This window comes from Prionailurus bengalensis, chromosome D3, assembly GCF_016509475.1.
Source record: "Prionailurus bengalensis isolate Pbe53 chromosome D3, Fcat_Pben_1.1_paternal_pri, whole genome shotgun sequence".
Lineage (NCBI taxonomy): Eukaryota > Metazoa > Chordata > Mammalia > Carnivora > Felidae > Prionailurus > Prionailurus bengalensis.
Window position 1 is genome coordinate 6,203,880 of NC_057356.1, and position 18,055 is coordinate 6,221,934.

An 18,055-nucleotide genomic window follows, 5' to 3' on the forward strand; every position below is an offset into this window, starting at 1 on the left:
TTGGGTGTCCGACTTCAGCTCAGGTCATGATCTCACAGCTCCTGAGTTTGAGCCCTGCATCGAGCTCTGTGCTGACAGCTCAGAGCCTGGAGCCTGCTTCGGATTCTGTGTCTCCCTCTCTCTCTCTACCCTCCTCAGCTCATGCTCTGTCTCTCTCTGTCTCAAAAATAAATAAATGTTAAAAAAATTTAAAATTAAAAAAATAAAGAAGGGACACCTGGGTGGCTCAGTTGGTTAAGCATCTGACTCTTGATTTCGGCTCAGGTCATGATCTTCCAAGCATGAAATCGAGTCCCAAGTCAGGCTCAGCAAGGAGCACAGAGCCTACTGGGGACTCTCTCTCCCTCTCTCTCTGCCCCTCCCCGACTTGCGCTCACTCTGTTTCTCTCTCTAAATAAATAAACAAATAACCTTAAAAATAAAAAGGAAAAGAGAACAAGAAACATAAATGTTGGTTCCCTGGAAAATATTTTCGAAGAGGTTCACAGAGCCTGAAAACTGGCAGGGACACTGGAGCCCCCATAGCTCGGGACTAGGCAACTGGCTCCAGGGCACAGATATCGCTCCTCAGCAAAGCAAGATGGAACAGGGAACAAACAGAATGTGGAACAGACAAAGTTCTAATTGCTGTGAACCTCCTTAAATTCTTAATAAAAACATATTTACTCTAAGACTCTATACTACTTACAAGAAATGACACACATATTTCTGTAGAAGTGATGTAAAAGCATGACGTTAAATTACCTGTCCTGGTGATGAACTTGTCTGGGTCGGTTGCTTCCTCATAGGTTACTCTTGGTGTAACGATGCCTGAAAAGATACAGAAATTAACTTCATAGGACTACATGGCCCAACATGATCACATTTACTTATTGAAAGTGAAAGCTAGGGGCGCCTGGGTGGCGCAGTTGGTTAAGCGTCCGACTTCAGCCAGGTCACGATCTCGCGGTCCGTGAGTTCGAGCCCCGCGTCGGGCTCTGGGCTGATGGCTCAGAGCCTGGAGACTGTTTCCGATTCTGTGTCTCCCTCTCTCTCTGCCCCTCCCCTGTTCATGCTCTGTCTCTCTCTGTCCCAAAAATAAATAAACGTTGAAAAAAAAAATTAAAAAAAAAAAAAAAAAAAGAAAGTGAAAGCTAATCAAGCAAATACGATAACTGCGCCTGACCCGTGTGCCAGCTACAAAACTCTCCCACTCCCCAGACACCACCAAATAGGAATCCCACTGTTCTTGGCATCTGATAACAACGGAGGAGGAGGATCCAAAGTCAGTGATAATAATCCTGAGAGCCACTCTCCTATAGGAACAAAGAGGCGGTCCACGACCAGGCAGAATGTAACACGGAGTGCTCACTTAACAAGCGGTTTGGGGCTTCCTCAGAAAGTCAAATCACCACATGACTCGGCAATGCCACTGGTAGGTACAGCTCCAGGAGAAACGCAAGCCTGTGCTCACACAGACATCTGCACGCGAGTGTTCAGAGCAGCACTCCCGCGGTCGCCAAAAGCTGGAAACCCAAATGCCTAGCAAAGGACGAATGGATAACACACGTGGCACAGATACCATGCGATGGAATATTGCCCAGCCATAAACACGGGTGACGTTCTGGTCCGTGCCACGGCGGCTACCCCTTGAAAATGTGATGCTAAGTGAAAGAAGCCAGACACAAAAGACCACGTAGTGTAGGATTCCTTTGTTACGGGAATTCCGGAACAAGCAAATCCATAGAGATGGAAAGGAGAGTCATTAATGGTCCCTAGGGGTCAGGGCGCGGGGAGGAAGAAGAGGCTGTTGGTGGGTGGGTGGGGGGGGGTGTCCTTTAGGGGGAGGAAATGTTTTAGAACTAGACAGAGGTGATGGTGGCACAGCATTGTGTATGTACTAAATGCCACTGAATTGTACACTTCAAAATGGTTGACTTTAGGGGCACCTGGGTGGCTCAGTTGGTTAAGCATCTGACTCTTGATTTCAGCTCGGGTCATGATCTCACAGCGGTTCATGAGATCGAGCCCCACATTAGGCTCTGCACAGTGCGGAGACTGCTTGGGATTCTCTCTCTTCCTCTCTCTCTCTCTCAACATAATATATATAAAAATAAACATTTAAAATGGTTGATTTTATGTTATGTGAATTTTGCCTCAATTTTTATTTATTTATTCTTTTAGTGTTTATTTATTTTTGCGAGAGAGAAACAGAGTGAGCACGGGAGAGGGGCAGAGAGAGAGGGAGACACAGAATCGGAGGCAGGTTCCAGGCTCTGAGCTGTCAGCACAAAGCCCGATGTGGAGCTTGAAATCACAGACTGCGAGATCGTGACCTGAGCCGAAACCAAGAGTCAGGCGCTTAACCGACTGAGCCACCCAGGCGTCCCTCAATTTTTAAAGAAGAACTAATATGCAATGTGCTATCCTATGGAACGGGACTTTTTCTGAAGAAAACACGTTCTTCGACGGACAGCTGAAATATTTTAAATTGATCCAGTAGAAGTGATTTATACTCTCGTGAGATCCCGGTTTCTGTCGACACTCGGGTCTGCGTTCTTTTTGCAAACCAACGCAACGTACCTCCCAGCACGCCATTCTTGATCTTCGTGTTGATAATTCCATCTTGTTCCTGGGATACTTCCAAACTAGTGGCGCACTGCACATCGAAATTCTGAAGGAAAGCCACCGGTGCGTTCTGTAGGCACTGCCCAGCCAGGGACACCTGAGGGTGAGGGAGAATCCCAACAGGGCTGTGACTTCTCTTCGAATCATAAAACACAGACCAACATCTCACGCAAGCGCTCTTTCTGTGGCCTGCTCCTACCGGTGGCTTAGTTTCAGCAACGACTAGTTCACTCGCTAGATGACCAACAAAGAAAATGATCTAGTTAATTTGCTACACAAAGTCTGGAAGCTTTGTCACAATAAGTATTATTTAACGAAAACAAAGAAAATTCCCTGCTCTGCTCCATTGACTTTGCAGAAACATGATTATATTCAACTTCATTTTCTCTCCCTCATGACAACCATACTTTTGTTAAAACTGTAAAAAATGGATTCCTTAAACAGTGAAGAGAGACGATTTGGACTCCCGTGTTTTCTTTCCACAAATACTTTTTTCCTCGTGATTTGGGACTTAAAAAAATATTTCGGGGCACCTGGGTGGTTCAGTCGGTCGAGCATCCGACTTCCACCCAGGTCATGATTTCATAGTTCGTGGGTTTGAGTCCTGCATCGGGCTCTGTGCTGACAGCTCAGAGCCTGGAGCCTGCTTTAGATTCTGTGTCTCCCTCTCTCTCTCTGCCCCTCCCCTGCTCGTACTGTCTCTCTCTCTCTCCAAACTAAATATTTTTAAAAATAAATAAAAAAATAAAGATTTCACACAAAGCTCTATATAGCCTTGAGATATTTTTCAAAATCTCTGGAATATTACATTAGATTATATACTTATAGCTTACAAGAAATTGGCTGTGAAACTAACAGAAGTGCAGAATGGTAGTTATTTCCGGGGAAATTTATAGAATTTGTTTTGGTTGGTAAGTTCACTCTGAGATTTAGCAACGACAGTGGTTAATTTAAGAGAGACTATTAAAGGGGCGCCTGGGTGGCGCAGTCGGTTAAGTGTCCGACTTCAGCCAGGTCACGATCTCGCGGTCTGTGAGTTCGAGCCCCGCGTCGGGTTCTGGGCTGATGGCTCGGAGCCTGGAGCCTGCTTCCGATTCTGTGTCTCCCTCTCTCTCTGCCCCTCCCCTGTTCATGCTCTCTCTCTCTCTCTGTCCCAAAAATAAATAAAAAAGTTGAAAAAAAAAAAAAAAAAAAGAGAGACTATTAAAAATAAAATCCACAGGCCATAAAGAGTTGAGTACCTGGAAAGTCCACAGGAGAAATAACTTAGGATGAGATTTTTTAACAGCAGTGTAAGTCAAATTAACGACAGGAGGGGAAAATTTGTAAAAGGCCCTAGCATGTTAAAATTGAAATTATTACCTGCGGAATGGTAAAATATGCCTTGTCCACAGTCATGATTGGATCTCCTTGTTTGTAACCGAAGTCTGAGAAGTCTCTCAGATCAGTATGCGGATACACTTCGGCGGAAGCCTGTGGCCTAGAGGAACTGTAAATCGATGAGGCTTATCACTACTCCTTCGGGCCAGTATCTGCTAAAAACAATTCTTCTTGCATTTTCTTTTTTTTTACTTTTTTAATTACAAAAATATTTGTACTAAAAGCCAAAAAGCTGTACACTGGAAAGTGGTTAGTGGTTAATTTTATGCTCCGTGAATTTTACTTCAATGATAATAAGAATAAAGTTGTAAAATTTCAACATGACAGAAAGGTACCAGAAAGAAACTGAGGCCCCTGTGAGCCCACCCCCGGTTTCCCAAACCCAGATAATCACTATTCACCGTTAGTGGTAACTGACCCATTTCCTTTGGGTGAGGCCCAATTCGCTCAAAGGCTTAACACAAAACAAAGCCGCTAACGGACGTGGAAGACTGAACCTCATGTTGAGGACGTGGGGGGCCCGTGGGGGCCCCAACACGCACACGGAGCCGTGGTGGAAGTAGCCCAGGAAGGGCGAGTTGGCCAGCGGCGACTGCACACACAGGAACGGGAACCAGCCAGGGGCCTCCGGCGCCCCCTGCGCGGAGCACAGCTGGTCAAACAGAGGGTTGACATCGCCTCCAAAAACGCCGGTGAAACAGGCCTCTCTGAACAGTCCTGTGAGATCCGACGAGCATTCCTTGGAAGGAAACGTGAAGGAGCGGTGAGCAGACAGAAGCTTCTGGGGTGCCCGCCACCAGCTCTCAGGGGAAGAGGACACCACCGAGGAAGACGAAACAACACGGTGCCCATCCAGGCTGCCAGTGCTATGTCTCACGGAAAGTAAAATCCGGCTAGAATGTCTCTCCTCAGCTCCCTACGAGCCTCCAAGTCAGTAACTTCAGGCCTTCGAGGGAACCACATCCTTACTGGGGACATAGATGTGCCCACAAAAAAACAAAAACAAACAAACAAGCAAAAGTATGAAGAGAAGAAAATATGGAAGACACTCCAAGTGGGGAATAAAACAGAGTAAACTTCCCTTTTTAATTGTCATCACCATCCAAACCCCTAGCCCAGAGAAACCTAAAGACATCTCGAGTTAGGGCAAACAGTCCGTATTCCCTAAGAAACCTTAAGGCCATTGCTGTATTATATCACGACCCAATTAATGTCACCAAGAAGTGACTTCATTCCTGCATTCGGTTGTTCATCCATTTTCTTCCCCCATTTCACAGAGGACTCAGAGAACTAAAAGTTAAAAATGTCCCGAATCCTTTGTTCCCTGACAGTAGGAAAATAACTTTTTTTTAATTTTTTTTCAATGTTTATTCATTTTTGAGAGACAGACACAGAGCATGAGTGGGGGAGGGGCAGAGAGCGAGGGAGACACAGAATCCGAAGCAGGCTCCAGGCTCTGAGCTGTCAGCACAGCGCCCGACGCCGGGTTCGAACCCACAGACCACGAGATCATGACCTGAGCCCAAGTCGGACGCTTAACCGACTGAGCCACCCAGGCGCCCCGGAAAATAACCTTTAAACAAGAACAATTCAAATTGAAAAATTGATCATGTCTGCAGTCATAAGTTGCAGCTGTCCAAAGACATCACTGACCCAGATACTAAACACTGCCAGGGGCTGGTGCTGTGTATATCGATACCATATACGACAAACACGAAAGAGGTTAGAAACAGGGCACAGCACTGCAGTCTGGAAGAAAGAGGAAGAGAACACCATATGTTTCTATTGATATTGACAGACGATATGCTCTATTCTTAAATTAAATATAATTGTTATTATAAGTGCAATTGTTGGTATGAGAGTTACAATATAAATAAAGGTCCTAAACTTTCCTTTTCTGTTTTGTAAAACCAACCACGATATAATTGCACTCATCCAAAAACAGGAGTGACTGGGGCCACAGTAAATGTGCCTCTTTTGCAACTCTCATTCCTCTTAAATCTCAGATAAGGATTAAAAATGTGTATTTGGGGAGGGGCACCGTGGTGGCTCAGTCGGTTAAGTATCTGACTCTTGATATCGACTCAGGTCATAATCTCATGGTTTGTGAGTTTGAGCCCCACGTTCGGCTCTGCACTGACAGCACGGAGCCTGCTTGGGATTCTCTCTCTGCCTTTCTCTCTCTCCCTCTCTCTCAAAATAAATAAATAAATAAACTTAAAAAAATATATATATATATATATGTATTTGACCTGGATCAGGCAACTTTTTCTAGATATGACACTAAAAGCACAAGCAACAAAAGAAAAACTTGATTAATCGAATTTCAACAAATTTAAAAAACTTTTGGGCTTCAAAGGACACCAACAAGCAAGCAGACACCTACACAATGGGAGATGTTTGTCGCAAATCATATACCTGATTTGGGACTAGTATCCCGAAGGTATAATGAATTCTTATAGTTTAACAACAAAAAGACAACCCGATTGAAAAATGGGCAAAGGAGGGAAAGAAATGAGAGCTTTCCCCCTAAGGTCAGGAACACAAGAGAGATGTCCACTCTCACCACTGTTATTCAACATAGTACTGGAAGTCCTAGCCTCTGCAGTCAGACAACACAAAGGAATAAAAGGCATCCAAATCAGCCAGGAGGAGGTCAAACTTTCACTCTTTGCAGATGACATATACTGTATATGGAAAACCCAAGAGTCCACCAAAATACTCCTAGAACTGATCCATGAATTCAGCAGAGTCACAGGATATAAAATCAACGCACAGAAATTGGTTGCATTCCTATACATCGATAATGAAGCGACAGAGAGAGACATCAAGGAATCGACCCCACTTACAATTGCACCAAAAACCATAAAATACCTAGGAATAAACCTCACCAAAGAGGTGAAAAATCTATACACTGAAAACTATATAGGAAGCTTACGAAAGAAATTGAAGAACCCACACAAAAAATGGAAAAATATTCCATGCTCCTGGATAGGAAGAACAAATATTGTTAAAATGTCAATACTACCCAAAGCGATCTACATATTCAATGCAATCCCTATGAAAATAAGACCGGCATTCTTCACAAGAGCTAGCACAAACAATCCTAAAATCTGTATGGAACCAGAAAAGGCCCCGAATGGCCAAAGTAATGTTGAAAAAGAAAACCAAAGCTGAAGGCATCACAATTCCAGACTTCAAGATGAATTACAAAGCTGTCATCATCAAGACAGCATGGTACTGGCACAAGAACAGACACTCGGATCAATGGAACAGAATAGAGAACCCAGAAATGGACCCACAAACGAATGGCCACCTAATCTTTGACGAAGCAGGAAAGAATATCCAATGGAATAAAGACAGCCTCTTCAGCAAGTGGTGCTGGGAAAACTGGACAGAGACATGCAGAAAAATGAACCTAGACCACTTTCTTACACCAAACACAAAAATAAACTCCAAATGGATGAAAGACCAAATGTAAGACAGGAAGCCATCAAAATCCTAGAGAAGAAAGCAGATAAAAACCTCTTTGCCGTACGACTCAGCAATGGCACTACTAGGTACCTATGCAAGGGCTACAGGTGTGCTGTTTCAAATGGGCACGTGCACCCCAATGTTTATAGCAGCGCTATCATAGCCAAAGTATGGAAAGAGCCCAAATGTCCACTGACAGATAAATGGATAAAGAAGATGTGGTATATATATACAACAGAGTATTACTTGGCGAACAAAAAGAATGAAATCTTGCCATTTGCAACAACGTGGATGGAACAAGAGGGTATTATGCTAAGTGAAATTAGCCAGACAGAGAAAGACAAATATCCTATGACTTCGCTCATACGAGGAATTTAAGATACAAAACAGATGAACATAAGGAAAGGGAAGCAAAAATAATATAAAAACAGGGAGGGGGACAAAACGTAAAAGACTCTTAAATATAGAGAACAAACAGAGGGCTGTTGGAGGGGGTGTGGGACGGGGGATGGGCTGAATGGGGAAGGGGCACTAAGGAATCTACTCCTGAAATCATTGTTGCACTATATGCTAACTAATTTGGATGTAAATTAAAAAATAAATTAGTTAATTTTTAAAAATGGGCAAAGGATCTAAAGCGACATTTTTTCAAAGAGATAAAAATGGCCAACAAGCACATCAAAAGCTGTTCAGCATCATTTGCCACTACGGAAATACAAGTCAGAATCACAATGAAATACCACTTCACACCCACTGGGATGGCTATCATCAAAAAGACTGTAACAAACGTAGATGAGGACATGGAAAAAACTGTAACCCTTCTACACTGCTGATGGAAACATAAAAACCATGCAGCCACTTTGGAAAACGGTTCCTCAAAAGGTTAAACACACAGTTCCTATAGGACAGAGCAACTCCACCCCTAGGTAATATATCCAAGAGAAATGGAAACACACGTCCAAACCAAAACTTGCACACAAATGTTCACGGAAGCTTCATTCGTAACAGCCAAAAAGCGAAAGCCATCCAAGCGTCCATCGGCTGATGAATGGATTGGCAACATACGGTCTGTCCATGCGACGGAATGTGACTCGGCCATAAAAAGGGACAAAAACAGGGGCGCCTGGGTGGCGCAGTCGGCTAAGCGTCCGACTTCAACCAGGTCACGATCTCGCGGTCCGTGAGTTCGAGCCCCGCGTCAGGCTCTGGGCCGACGGCTCGGAGCCTGGAGCCTGTTTCCGATTCTGTGTCTCCCTCTCTCTCTGCCCCTCCCCTGTTCATGCTCTGTCTCTCTCTGTCCCAAAAATAAATAAACGTTGAAAAAAAAAAAATTAAAAAAAAAAAAAGGGACAAAAACAGACACCGGCCACAAGGCGGATGACCCTTGGACACAAGATGCTGGGTGAAAGAAGCTAGACACAGAAGGCCACATACAAGAGGAATCTGCTTATGTGCCATGTCTGGAACAGGCCAGTCCACAGAGCCTGACAGCAGGTGAAGAGGGGCCTGGGGATGAGCTGAGGCCAGGGAACGGGAGAGATCGCAGAGGGCCACAAGGTTTCCAGTTGGGGTGACGGAAATGTTCTCAAATTGGATTGCCATGAGGGTCGTGCACCTCTACACATTTGCCCAAAAAAAAAAAAAAATCACTGAAATAATGTATTTTCCTTCCTTTTTATCTTTTCGTGAAGACTTCTCAATAACGTAGTAAAACCATCCTCAGTATAATCATCTCAATCATGACCTTCGCCAAAGAGATACATTTTTTCTTCCATAAATAAGACTGACTGGGCTAGATAAGAAAATATTCAATTTGAAAACAATCTGCGGGGCATCTGGGTGACTCAGCCAGTTAACCGTCCGACTCCTGATTTCAGCTCAGGTCACCATCTCACATTTCGTGGGTTCAAGACCCACATTGGGCTCCACGCTGATGGCACAGAGCTTGCTTGGGATTCTCTCTCTGCCCCTACCTGCTTGTGCTCTGTCTGTCTGTCTCTCTCTCTCTCAAAATAAATGAATAAACTTTAAAAAAAAAAAAAAGTTAAAAAAAAAAACAATCTACAACACAAAACACAATCTTACTTTTCAAAGCCCATCTATGAAAAAGCTGTATGGGGAACTGTATCCTTTACATGCTATTGGGTATAGTAACCTTTGTACCTGTAATCGAAAAGAGCTTACCTGGTCACAGCAGCAGCGAACGTCACAGGCCCCAGCGGTCAAATTACAAGGACAAGGACCCAGGGGTTGATACACCTGGTTGGGAATAACAGTCACATTCTCTGAAAAGTACAAACGACAGAGAAGTCCAGCCATGAAACACTCTGACAAAGCATTGCCACATTTTTGATACTCGAAAGAAAGCTGGATCATTGTTTTACAAATCACCAGGACCAAATATTACATATTAAGGAATCCCTGAGTTATGCATAAACCCTATCTGGGCCTGTATCTACTACTCCAACAAAAACCCAAATATAGGAAAATACGCTAATTATAACAAAATGAAGTCACGCTTGATCTTAAAGATAATCATGACTAAAATTTACAAGTTAGGATAAAGGTAATGCACTGACTTTATTTTTCAATACACTGAACAATCCTTTTCATAACACAGACTGACATTCCCCATTGACCCCTTCAAATGCATTACCTCTTCCAGCAGATAAAACCGAAGCCATGAGGACATTTCAGAGACATTATCTGGGGGCCCATTTGGCCGCAAGATCATGTCTAATCATGCTACCTGTTCAACCTCATGTCCTATCGCACTGCAGACCCAACTCTTTATATCCTGATTCTAGCTCAAGTGTGGAAGTGTGGGGGAAATTAATAATTTTTACATGAATTGGAAAAGGAATACGTCACATTACATTTCAACCTCCTAATTCAGAATCCAGACAGTAATGTTTCCAGTTCCCCTGCGACAATTTATCAGATAAATTTTACTTTGAAACTTTACTTTTGTCCTAAGATTGGGTACATGTTGAAAAACTACGTAGCACTGGGTGTTGTATGGAAACCAATTTGACAATAAATTTCATATATTAAAGAAAGAAAGAAAGAAAGAAAGAAAGACCGATATAGTAGTTTAAAAAAAAAAAAGAAAAACTACGTAGCAATCACTTATAACAGTTAACTTCAATGACATGACAGTTAAAGCATCTCAAAAACAGCTAATTATGCAGAATTCTATGCTAGAATATAGTAGAACCCCAGTATGTCAATGGTCTCAGGAATAAGGAGAAGGTCTGAGTAACATAGTCTGTTACTCAGGCAAGGGTCTGGCCATTAGTATAATCAAACCAGTGGAATAAAAACAGGGCATTTTAGAATAGGGTTTTACTATGCGATATATAGGTAGGTATCTGTGCATCTACCTATATGTCTCCTACGCCATTTGCTACCTTGATTGTTCCTAGGCATACCACGTACCTCCCATCTGTCCTTCCGTCCTTGTTCTCGTTCTGATCTCTGTCTGACTGGGTGCAAAATTTTTCATACCTTCATGGGGTCAGAGCGAACATCTCATAACTACCAATACACAGAGTCTAATTTTCCTAAGTTTGGCTATTTATACAAAGACGTTCTGATCTATTACCTAAATGCAGTCAAGCATATTTTTTAAAAAGAAGAAAAGTCACCACGTTGAATGGTACAGCTACTAATCCTTTCTGTAGATTTTTTTCAGCACCCCCTGAATATTATTTTTTGGCTTTAAATTTTAAGCATTAGAGAATGTTTTTTGGTTTTTTCTCCTAAAAACAAAACTTTAGACCTTTAAATTGGCCACAGATGCACATGTTCAAAAAACTCAAGAGGAGGCACCTGGGTGGCTTTGTCGGTTAAGCATCTGACTTTGGCTCAGGTCATGATCTCATGGTTCATGGGTTTGAGCCCCGCATCGGGCTCTGTGCTGACAACTCGGAGCCTAGAGCCTGCTTCGGATTCTGTGTGTGTGTGTGTGTGTCTGTGTGTGTGTGTGTGTGTGTGTGTGTGTGTGTGTGTGTGTCTGTGTGTCTGACCCTCCCAGCTTGTGCTCTGTCTCAAAATTAAATAAATAAACTTTAAAAAAAAATTTAACAAAAAAACCTCAAGAGGATCTAAAAACAGGTACACAGTGAAGTCCTCCCAGCCAGCCCTTCCTGTTCCCACACCACTTGCCCAAATGGCCCTACATGGTTAGCTTCTCAGATAGCCTTCCAGAACTTCCGTATGCAAATATATAGTCTCACTCCATGCTATAAGCACCCGTGTGCGGCTGCTTTTTGCACTTGGTAATAGATCTTGGAGATGTTTCCGCGTAAGCACACTGAAGGCAGGGTGGCCCAATGGATGGCACCATCTGAACATATCTAACCCTCCTCAACTTCCAAAATCACAAGGGGGATCACAGTGAGGGGATGTGATAAGGGAAGCGACAGTGTGGGAGTCTCAAAATGACAAGTGACAGACCTTCGCTACTGAGGACGAACGCTTCTCCCTTCATCCCGGGGGACTGCAAAGGCAAGAGTTGCTAGCGTTGACTGCAGGAGACAGGGAACATGGTGGTGGCACCTATCAAAGTGGACCTTCAACACTGGCACAGCTACATTCTGTCGTTCTTAGAAAACCTGCCGTGTGAACGGGAGAAGACCACAAGGCCATTTTCGTGTCCAAAAGCAGACGTGCGCGGTGATATTTGCTCTAGCTACACACCGCACGCTGGAAGTGACTCAGATTCCATCAGTAAGAGACTAGTCAAATACACAACGGTATCTGCACGCGATGGAATATTATGCAGCTATTAAAAAGAATGAGGTGAACCTACATGCGTTTATATGGAACTTATTTATTTTTTTACCAATTTTTTTAATGTTTACTTATTTTTGAGAGAGGGAGAGACAGAGTGCAAACGGGGGAGGGTCAGAGAGAGAGGGAGACACAGAATCTGAAACAGGCTCCAGGCTCCAAGCTGTCAGCACAGAGCCCGACGCGGGACTCGAACCCACGAACCGTGAGATCATGACCTGAGCCAGATTCGGACATTCAACCAACAGAGCCATCCAGGTGCCCCTATATGGAATTTATTTCTAAAAGGCATAGAATAGTGAACTGTGTGTTATTAGTGTGTGTATGTACTGTTTTTGAAACAAGAGAATACCACATGCTTCCATAAGCATAAATTAATAGGCTGACACTAGAAAGGGAGCTGGAGGTCCAACGCTTTCACTGAAAATCTACTGGTTTTTTGTTTGGTTGGTTGGTTTTTTGGTTTCTTTGTTTTGTTTTTTGTAAACTCCTTCATTAATCTTTCCCTTGACTTTTTTTTTTTTTGGTTTTGGTTTTAAGATGGAGTCATAAGAATCAAGACACAGAAACAAACCTCACTTTCTCCCTTTCGGGCAGTCTACAAAGATACAAACGGCACAGCGGAATAACATAGATCCTAATTAAGTGCAATAACGCAAAGTAGAAACTTCTAAAATAAGAAAATTAAACAAAAGGAAAGTAGGCTGAAGAAGGCAACGCTGACTCCAGAGCAAAGCGTACAAAGGGCGCAGCACGCACTCAGAACCCGACAGACAACGTTCGGCGTGAATGTTTGGACTTGACTTGCCTGATGCATTCCGGGCCGAAGAAGAGTTGGCGTAAATCTCCACTCGAATGAGCAGATGTGCTAAACAGGATGAATTGTGAGATGCCGAAACCAGAAGAGTTTGGACAATACACGGGGGCCCTGAGAAGGGATCTGTCTCGTTAGCGGAACACCCCTGCAGACCCCTCTTCAGCCTCACTGTCACATCCAACGCGCTCTGAAAGGAAAAGTCGCTGCACTTTTTAAGGTGACTCAACACAGCATGGATAATTATAAGAACACACAACGGAAAACACAGTAAAATCACACAGCTGCCTCGGTTCACTTTACGAAAGGAAAACCGTACGCAAAGCTGCCATCACTCAGCCGGTAAACCTCTGGCGATTCGTAAGCCCTGATTCCTAATCCTCAGTTTAACAGAAAAGCAAGCAAGTCTGATAAATTAACTCAGTTTGTCCAGCATCTTTTTAGTTTTTCTTTTTTATCTTCCTATCAGCATATCAGCAGAAGACTAAATACACACATTAAAAAGTCAATGAAAAGAGTCCCCAGTTCCTGGGGTGCACGCAGTCGCTTTCTCGTCCATATTTCCATCGCTGGTGTCTTGCACATACTAGGCATTCAATAAAACATTTATTAAATGAGAGTTGCTGTTTTTTTTAAGTAGCCTCCATGCCCAGCATAGAGCCCAACGCAGGGCTTGAACTCACGAACCGTGAGATCAAGACCTGAGCTGAGGTCAAGATTTCTGAGTCACAGATCCATTTGAAAATCTGATGGAAGCTGGCAACCATCTCATGAGGAAAATGCACACACGCATAATGTTACACACAATTTCAGTGAGTTCACAAACTTCTTGAAACCCGTCCAAGGACCGCTAGCCCTACCGTAAGCACCTCTGGGCTGGAGGGGCGTCTCCTCGATCTGGTAACCCGTAGTTTCACGGTGGTTCCAAGCACAGACAAAACCATACCTTGTCCAACCAAAACAGCACTGCAGAAACACTAAACGTGGGTCTCCGCAGACGCCCCGGGAAAAGTTTTACCTCTGGCCTTACCACACTGGGGGTCACAGTCAAGCTCCAGTCTCCCGTCTCATTGGTCAGCGCTCCACAAGCTGGAGTTGGCAATAAGCCTATGGGGGAGAAGATTAGGATGCAAGGAGGCAGTATTGCCCAGCAGCTAAGGGTGTGCATGCTGGAGTCAGGCTCCCTGGTTGGGAATCCTTTTCCAAGCCTGGGATTGGGCCCTTCACAAGCTGTGCGACTTTGGACAAGTAACAGCCTCTGCGAACTCTCGTGTCTTCATGTGTTACACGACATGAAAGTGTATTACTGTTCTTACTGGGGAAATGCAGTGATGCATGTAAACCACAGGAGACAGGCAGCTCAGTGAACGTGAGCCATTACTGTTCCAGGCTTTCTTTCACCAAGCCTGTCCGTCGGTCGTCTTTGGTCCACAGCAGCCCCCCATTCCTGCTCCCACGCCGACTTTGCAGTGGACAGCGGCCCGGGCCCCAGGGGATGCCACCTCCTGAGATGCCACCTCCTTGGGCGGCGTGGCCCTGGCCCAACCCCCCCCCCCAGGGAGGGCCGGACTCCTTACCCTCCTTGTCCTGCAGCAAGGCCAGGGACACGGTCACATCCTCGGTGCCTCCGACCAGGGAAGCGCTGACCGCAGGGCCGGTCATACGGATGAAAGCAGGGATGAAAACTGGGCGGGAAAGAAGGGGAAGGGCGGAGTTACTAGTTGCAAGGGCACCCGAAGGAGTCCCAAATCTGGCCCGTTAAACGCCTCGTCCCCAACCCACCCGCCCTTCGGGGCCCTGCCCTGCCGTACACACCCAGGTCCCCCCACAGCGGCCTCAGGACGTCCAGCAGAAGGAGAAGCCCCAAGAGCAGAGGGGCCGGCGGCGGCAAGCCCATGCCTGGGGCTCGCGCGGCCCGCTTCACAAACCCGCTCCCGCGCTGGAAGCTGGGACGCTCTGTACGCGATGACTGGGCCCGCGCCGCCCCGCCGCCGCCATCTTGTCAAACCAACCGGAGCTATGGCAACCACCAATCGGCCGCGGGCCTGGAGGAGCGGCGGGCGGTGATTGGGTGGAATGCAGCAGAGAGCCCGCCCCCAACCCGGGGCCGCAGCATCCCGACCCCGCCCACGGGCCCTGCGCCTTTAAATCTCGATCCCGAAAAAGTTGGAGTCTGCGTCCCGTTTAAGAGATTTAGTTCAGTCACGCACGCAAAAGCGAGCCTACCTACAGACACTGGCTTCTAAACAAGCTCCTTAATAAACGTCATTTTTATGGGGACTTTGGGAGAAGGACAAAAAGGGGATGAGGCTGCAGGGCTGTTGAATTGTTTTTATTATGATTCTCCCAGCGTTTTGAAGAGTGTTTTGCTGTTTGTATTTACCGCACAGAGCTGTCAGCACTCGAGAGGAGATCTGCTCGAAGAACACTAAACGTTTTGCCCAGCATTGGGGCAGACACAAAAGTATCCCAATTCTTGCGTCACTAGCCTCAAAGCATCTCAGACATTATTATAGTGACGGCGTGGAGACGCTGAGGACGCTACGGGACCGGGGGCAGGTCACCTGACCTCTCTAAACTTGAGTTACCTCCTCTTTGGAAGGCAGATAATGGTCTCTCCCTGAAAGGACAGTGTGAAGATCGGCAAACCTAACATTCTGAAAGCAATCTGAGCTGAGGTTCCACAAGTGCCCGGCACGGAGTTCCACCTTGTTCTTACGCTCTTGCCAAATCGTGGATTGTTGCAGCTGTAATCGGCATGATATCCCCACCACCAGCCCGCACATCAGCTCCTCTTGGGGGATCGCAAAGTGTTTACATCTCCCGGTATATCTGGGAATAAAGCCTAGAACGTTGCCAACGGGGGGGGGGGGGGGGGGGGGGGGTCATCACTTAACCTATTGCTGCTATTTACTCATCATTCCTGAACAAGAGAGTAAAAGCATTTTCACTGAGGAAAAATTTTGTGTTGAATGACTTTGAATCCCTGGGTCAAAATGCTTTCACTTTAGGGGAAACGTAAGAAAGTAATGTAGGCAAACACTGTTCCTGGGGGTGTTTTCAATGTACTACAAATCTTTATTTTCACGGAGTTCTACTTTGCTAGACCTTAACTTTGCTGCCATGCTGTCATATGTTCTACGCAGACATAGTACCATAGTTACCTGTATTGGCGTGTGTCGCTTGTCAGACACTCAAAATAAAAACATTTTAGTATTTAAGAGCATGTTACGGGTGCCTGGGTGGCTCACTCCGTTGAGCGTCCGACCTCGGCTCAGGCCATCATCTCACGGTCCGTGAGTTCGAGCCCCGCGTCGGGCTCTGGGCTGATGGCTCAGAGCCTGGAGCCTGCTTCGGATTCTGTGTCTCCCTCTCTCTCTGACCCTCCCCCGTTCATGCTCTGTCTCTGTCTCAAAAATAAATAAAACGTTAAAAAATAATAATATTTTGGGAAGAGCACTGGGTGTTATATGGAAACCAATCTGACAATAAACTTCATATATTGAAAAATAAGAAAAACAAAAAAATAATAATAAAAGCATGTTATCATTTTTTGTCCTGATCAGAATAAACAGTATGTACTAAAAGTATGTTTTTATTTTCTGCTTTTGGTTGCATTAAGCTATTAGCCAGTAGTGAAATGAACTATGGATTCTAGGATTTACAATAAAAAAAAAAAAAAACTTCAAAAGTTTTTTTAAAAACTGTCATTTGTGAGGTACAATATTATTAAAATTAAATAGGAAACTTCTTAAAATTATTTGTAATCTGTTCTATTAATATAAAATGTAGGCATAAAGTTTCAACTACTAATGAAAAGCCCTGATTTTTAAATACTGTACTTCTTATATAAAAATGTCATTGATGGGGGCACCTGGGTGGCCAACTTTTGATTTCAGCTCATAATCTCACAGTTTGCGAGATCAAGCCCCCCTGTCAGCACAGAGCCTGTTTGGGATTCTCTCTACCTCTCTCTCTCTCTCTCTCTGCCCCTTCCTTGCTCATGCTCTCTCTTGAAAATAAATAAAAACAAACTTAAAAAAAAAAAAGACAGGCAGTGTGACCTTCCGCTAGGAATTCTGCTTCGATGTTAGTATTTTAATTTAATGTTTATTTTTATTTTTTTAAATGTTTTTTAATGTTTATTTATTTCTGAGACAGAGAGCATGAGTGGGGGAGGGGCAGAGAGAGAGGGAGACACAGAATCCGAAGCAGGTTCCGGGCTCTGAGCTGTCAGCACAGAGCCCGACGCGGGGCTCGAACTCAGGAACCATGAGATCATGACCTGAGCCTAAATCAGATGCTTAACCCACTGAACCACCAGGCACCCCTCAATATTAATACTTAAGCTTAACAATGGCCTGACCTCCAGGATCCTGTAAGTCTCCTTTACCATATAAAAATTCCCCTGGAACCTCCTTTATCTCTCCCCTCCGCCCAAGATGTATGTTAGCAATCATCCTCCAAGCTTGGGGCCCCACCGATCTACATCTGAAGGGTCTCATGACTGAGGTTTTACTAGACGCTAGTATATGACCTTTTCCTAACAGCAGGGAGCCCCAGGTCCTGGAAAGGTTGCTTCTAAATTCCTTAGAGACTTCCACTCTCCCTAATCCCCTCCCAACTTGAAAGTATACCACCAGTCACTCCTCACAGCCCCGGTGCAGCTTTCTGCCCACGGGTCCTGTACCTATGCTTTAATAAAACCACCCCTTTTTGCACTGAAGAATTCTTTCTTGCCCATTTTCTCTGAACCCCAACATTTTCACATCACGTTTACTCTCTTCTCCATCACTGCTGGAAACGTTCCATGCACTCTTCCGGGAATCACTAACGGTCTTACAAATCATCTTTGGATGATTTGAAATAAACAAAATAACTGTTTTTAAAACATGGGAGCAGGAATCTTTTTGTAGATAAAGTCCAAGAGACTACCTTAGAATTGAGGATTGGATGATAGTTATAATATTTAACTATCTACTCAAT

The 18,055-nt window shown here is 44.6% G+C and overlaps 1 protein-coding gene across 9 annotated transcripts in view; it reads right to left on the reverse strand.

The window, feature by feature from the left end:
* Positions 1-15,099, reverse strand: part of TCTN2 (tectonic family member 2) — a 29,765-nt gene extending 14,666 nt beyond the window's left edge. The window contains exons 1-10 of one of the 9 annotated variants that reach the window (XM_043557379.1): positions 14,885-15,077; positions 14,647-14,754; positions 14,088-14,176; positions 13,064-13,259; positions 10,900-10,968; positions 9,646-9,746; positions 4,485-4,726; positions 3,970-4,096; positions 2,563-2,704; positions 745-810 (exon numbers count right to left, since the gene is read on the reverse strand). In XM_043557379.1, coding sequence (XP_043413314.1) covers positions 745-810; positions 2,563-2,704; positions 3,970-4,096; positions 4,485-4,726; positions 9,646-9,746; positions 10,900-10,968; positions 13,064-13,259; positions 14,088-14,176; positions 14,647-14,754; positions 14,885-14,966 — 1,222 coding nt within the window. In that variant the 5' untranslated portion in view covers positions 14,967-15,077. Of the gene's footprint in view, positions 1-744; positions 811-2,562; positions 2,705-3,969; positions 4,097-4,484; positions 4,727-9,645; positions 9,747-10,899; positions 10,969-11,919; positions 12,047-13,063; positions 13,260-14,087; positions 14,177-14,646; positions 14,755-14,884 lie in introns of those variants that run through there. The other 8 variants (XM_043557373.1, XM_043557372.1, XM_043557374.1 and 5 more) reach the window with 8 other exon arrangements.
* Between the last annotated feature and the right edge of the window lie 2,956 nt (positions 15,100-18,055).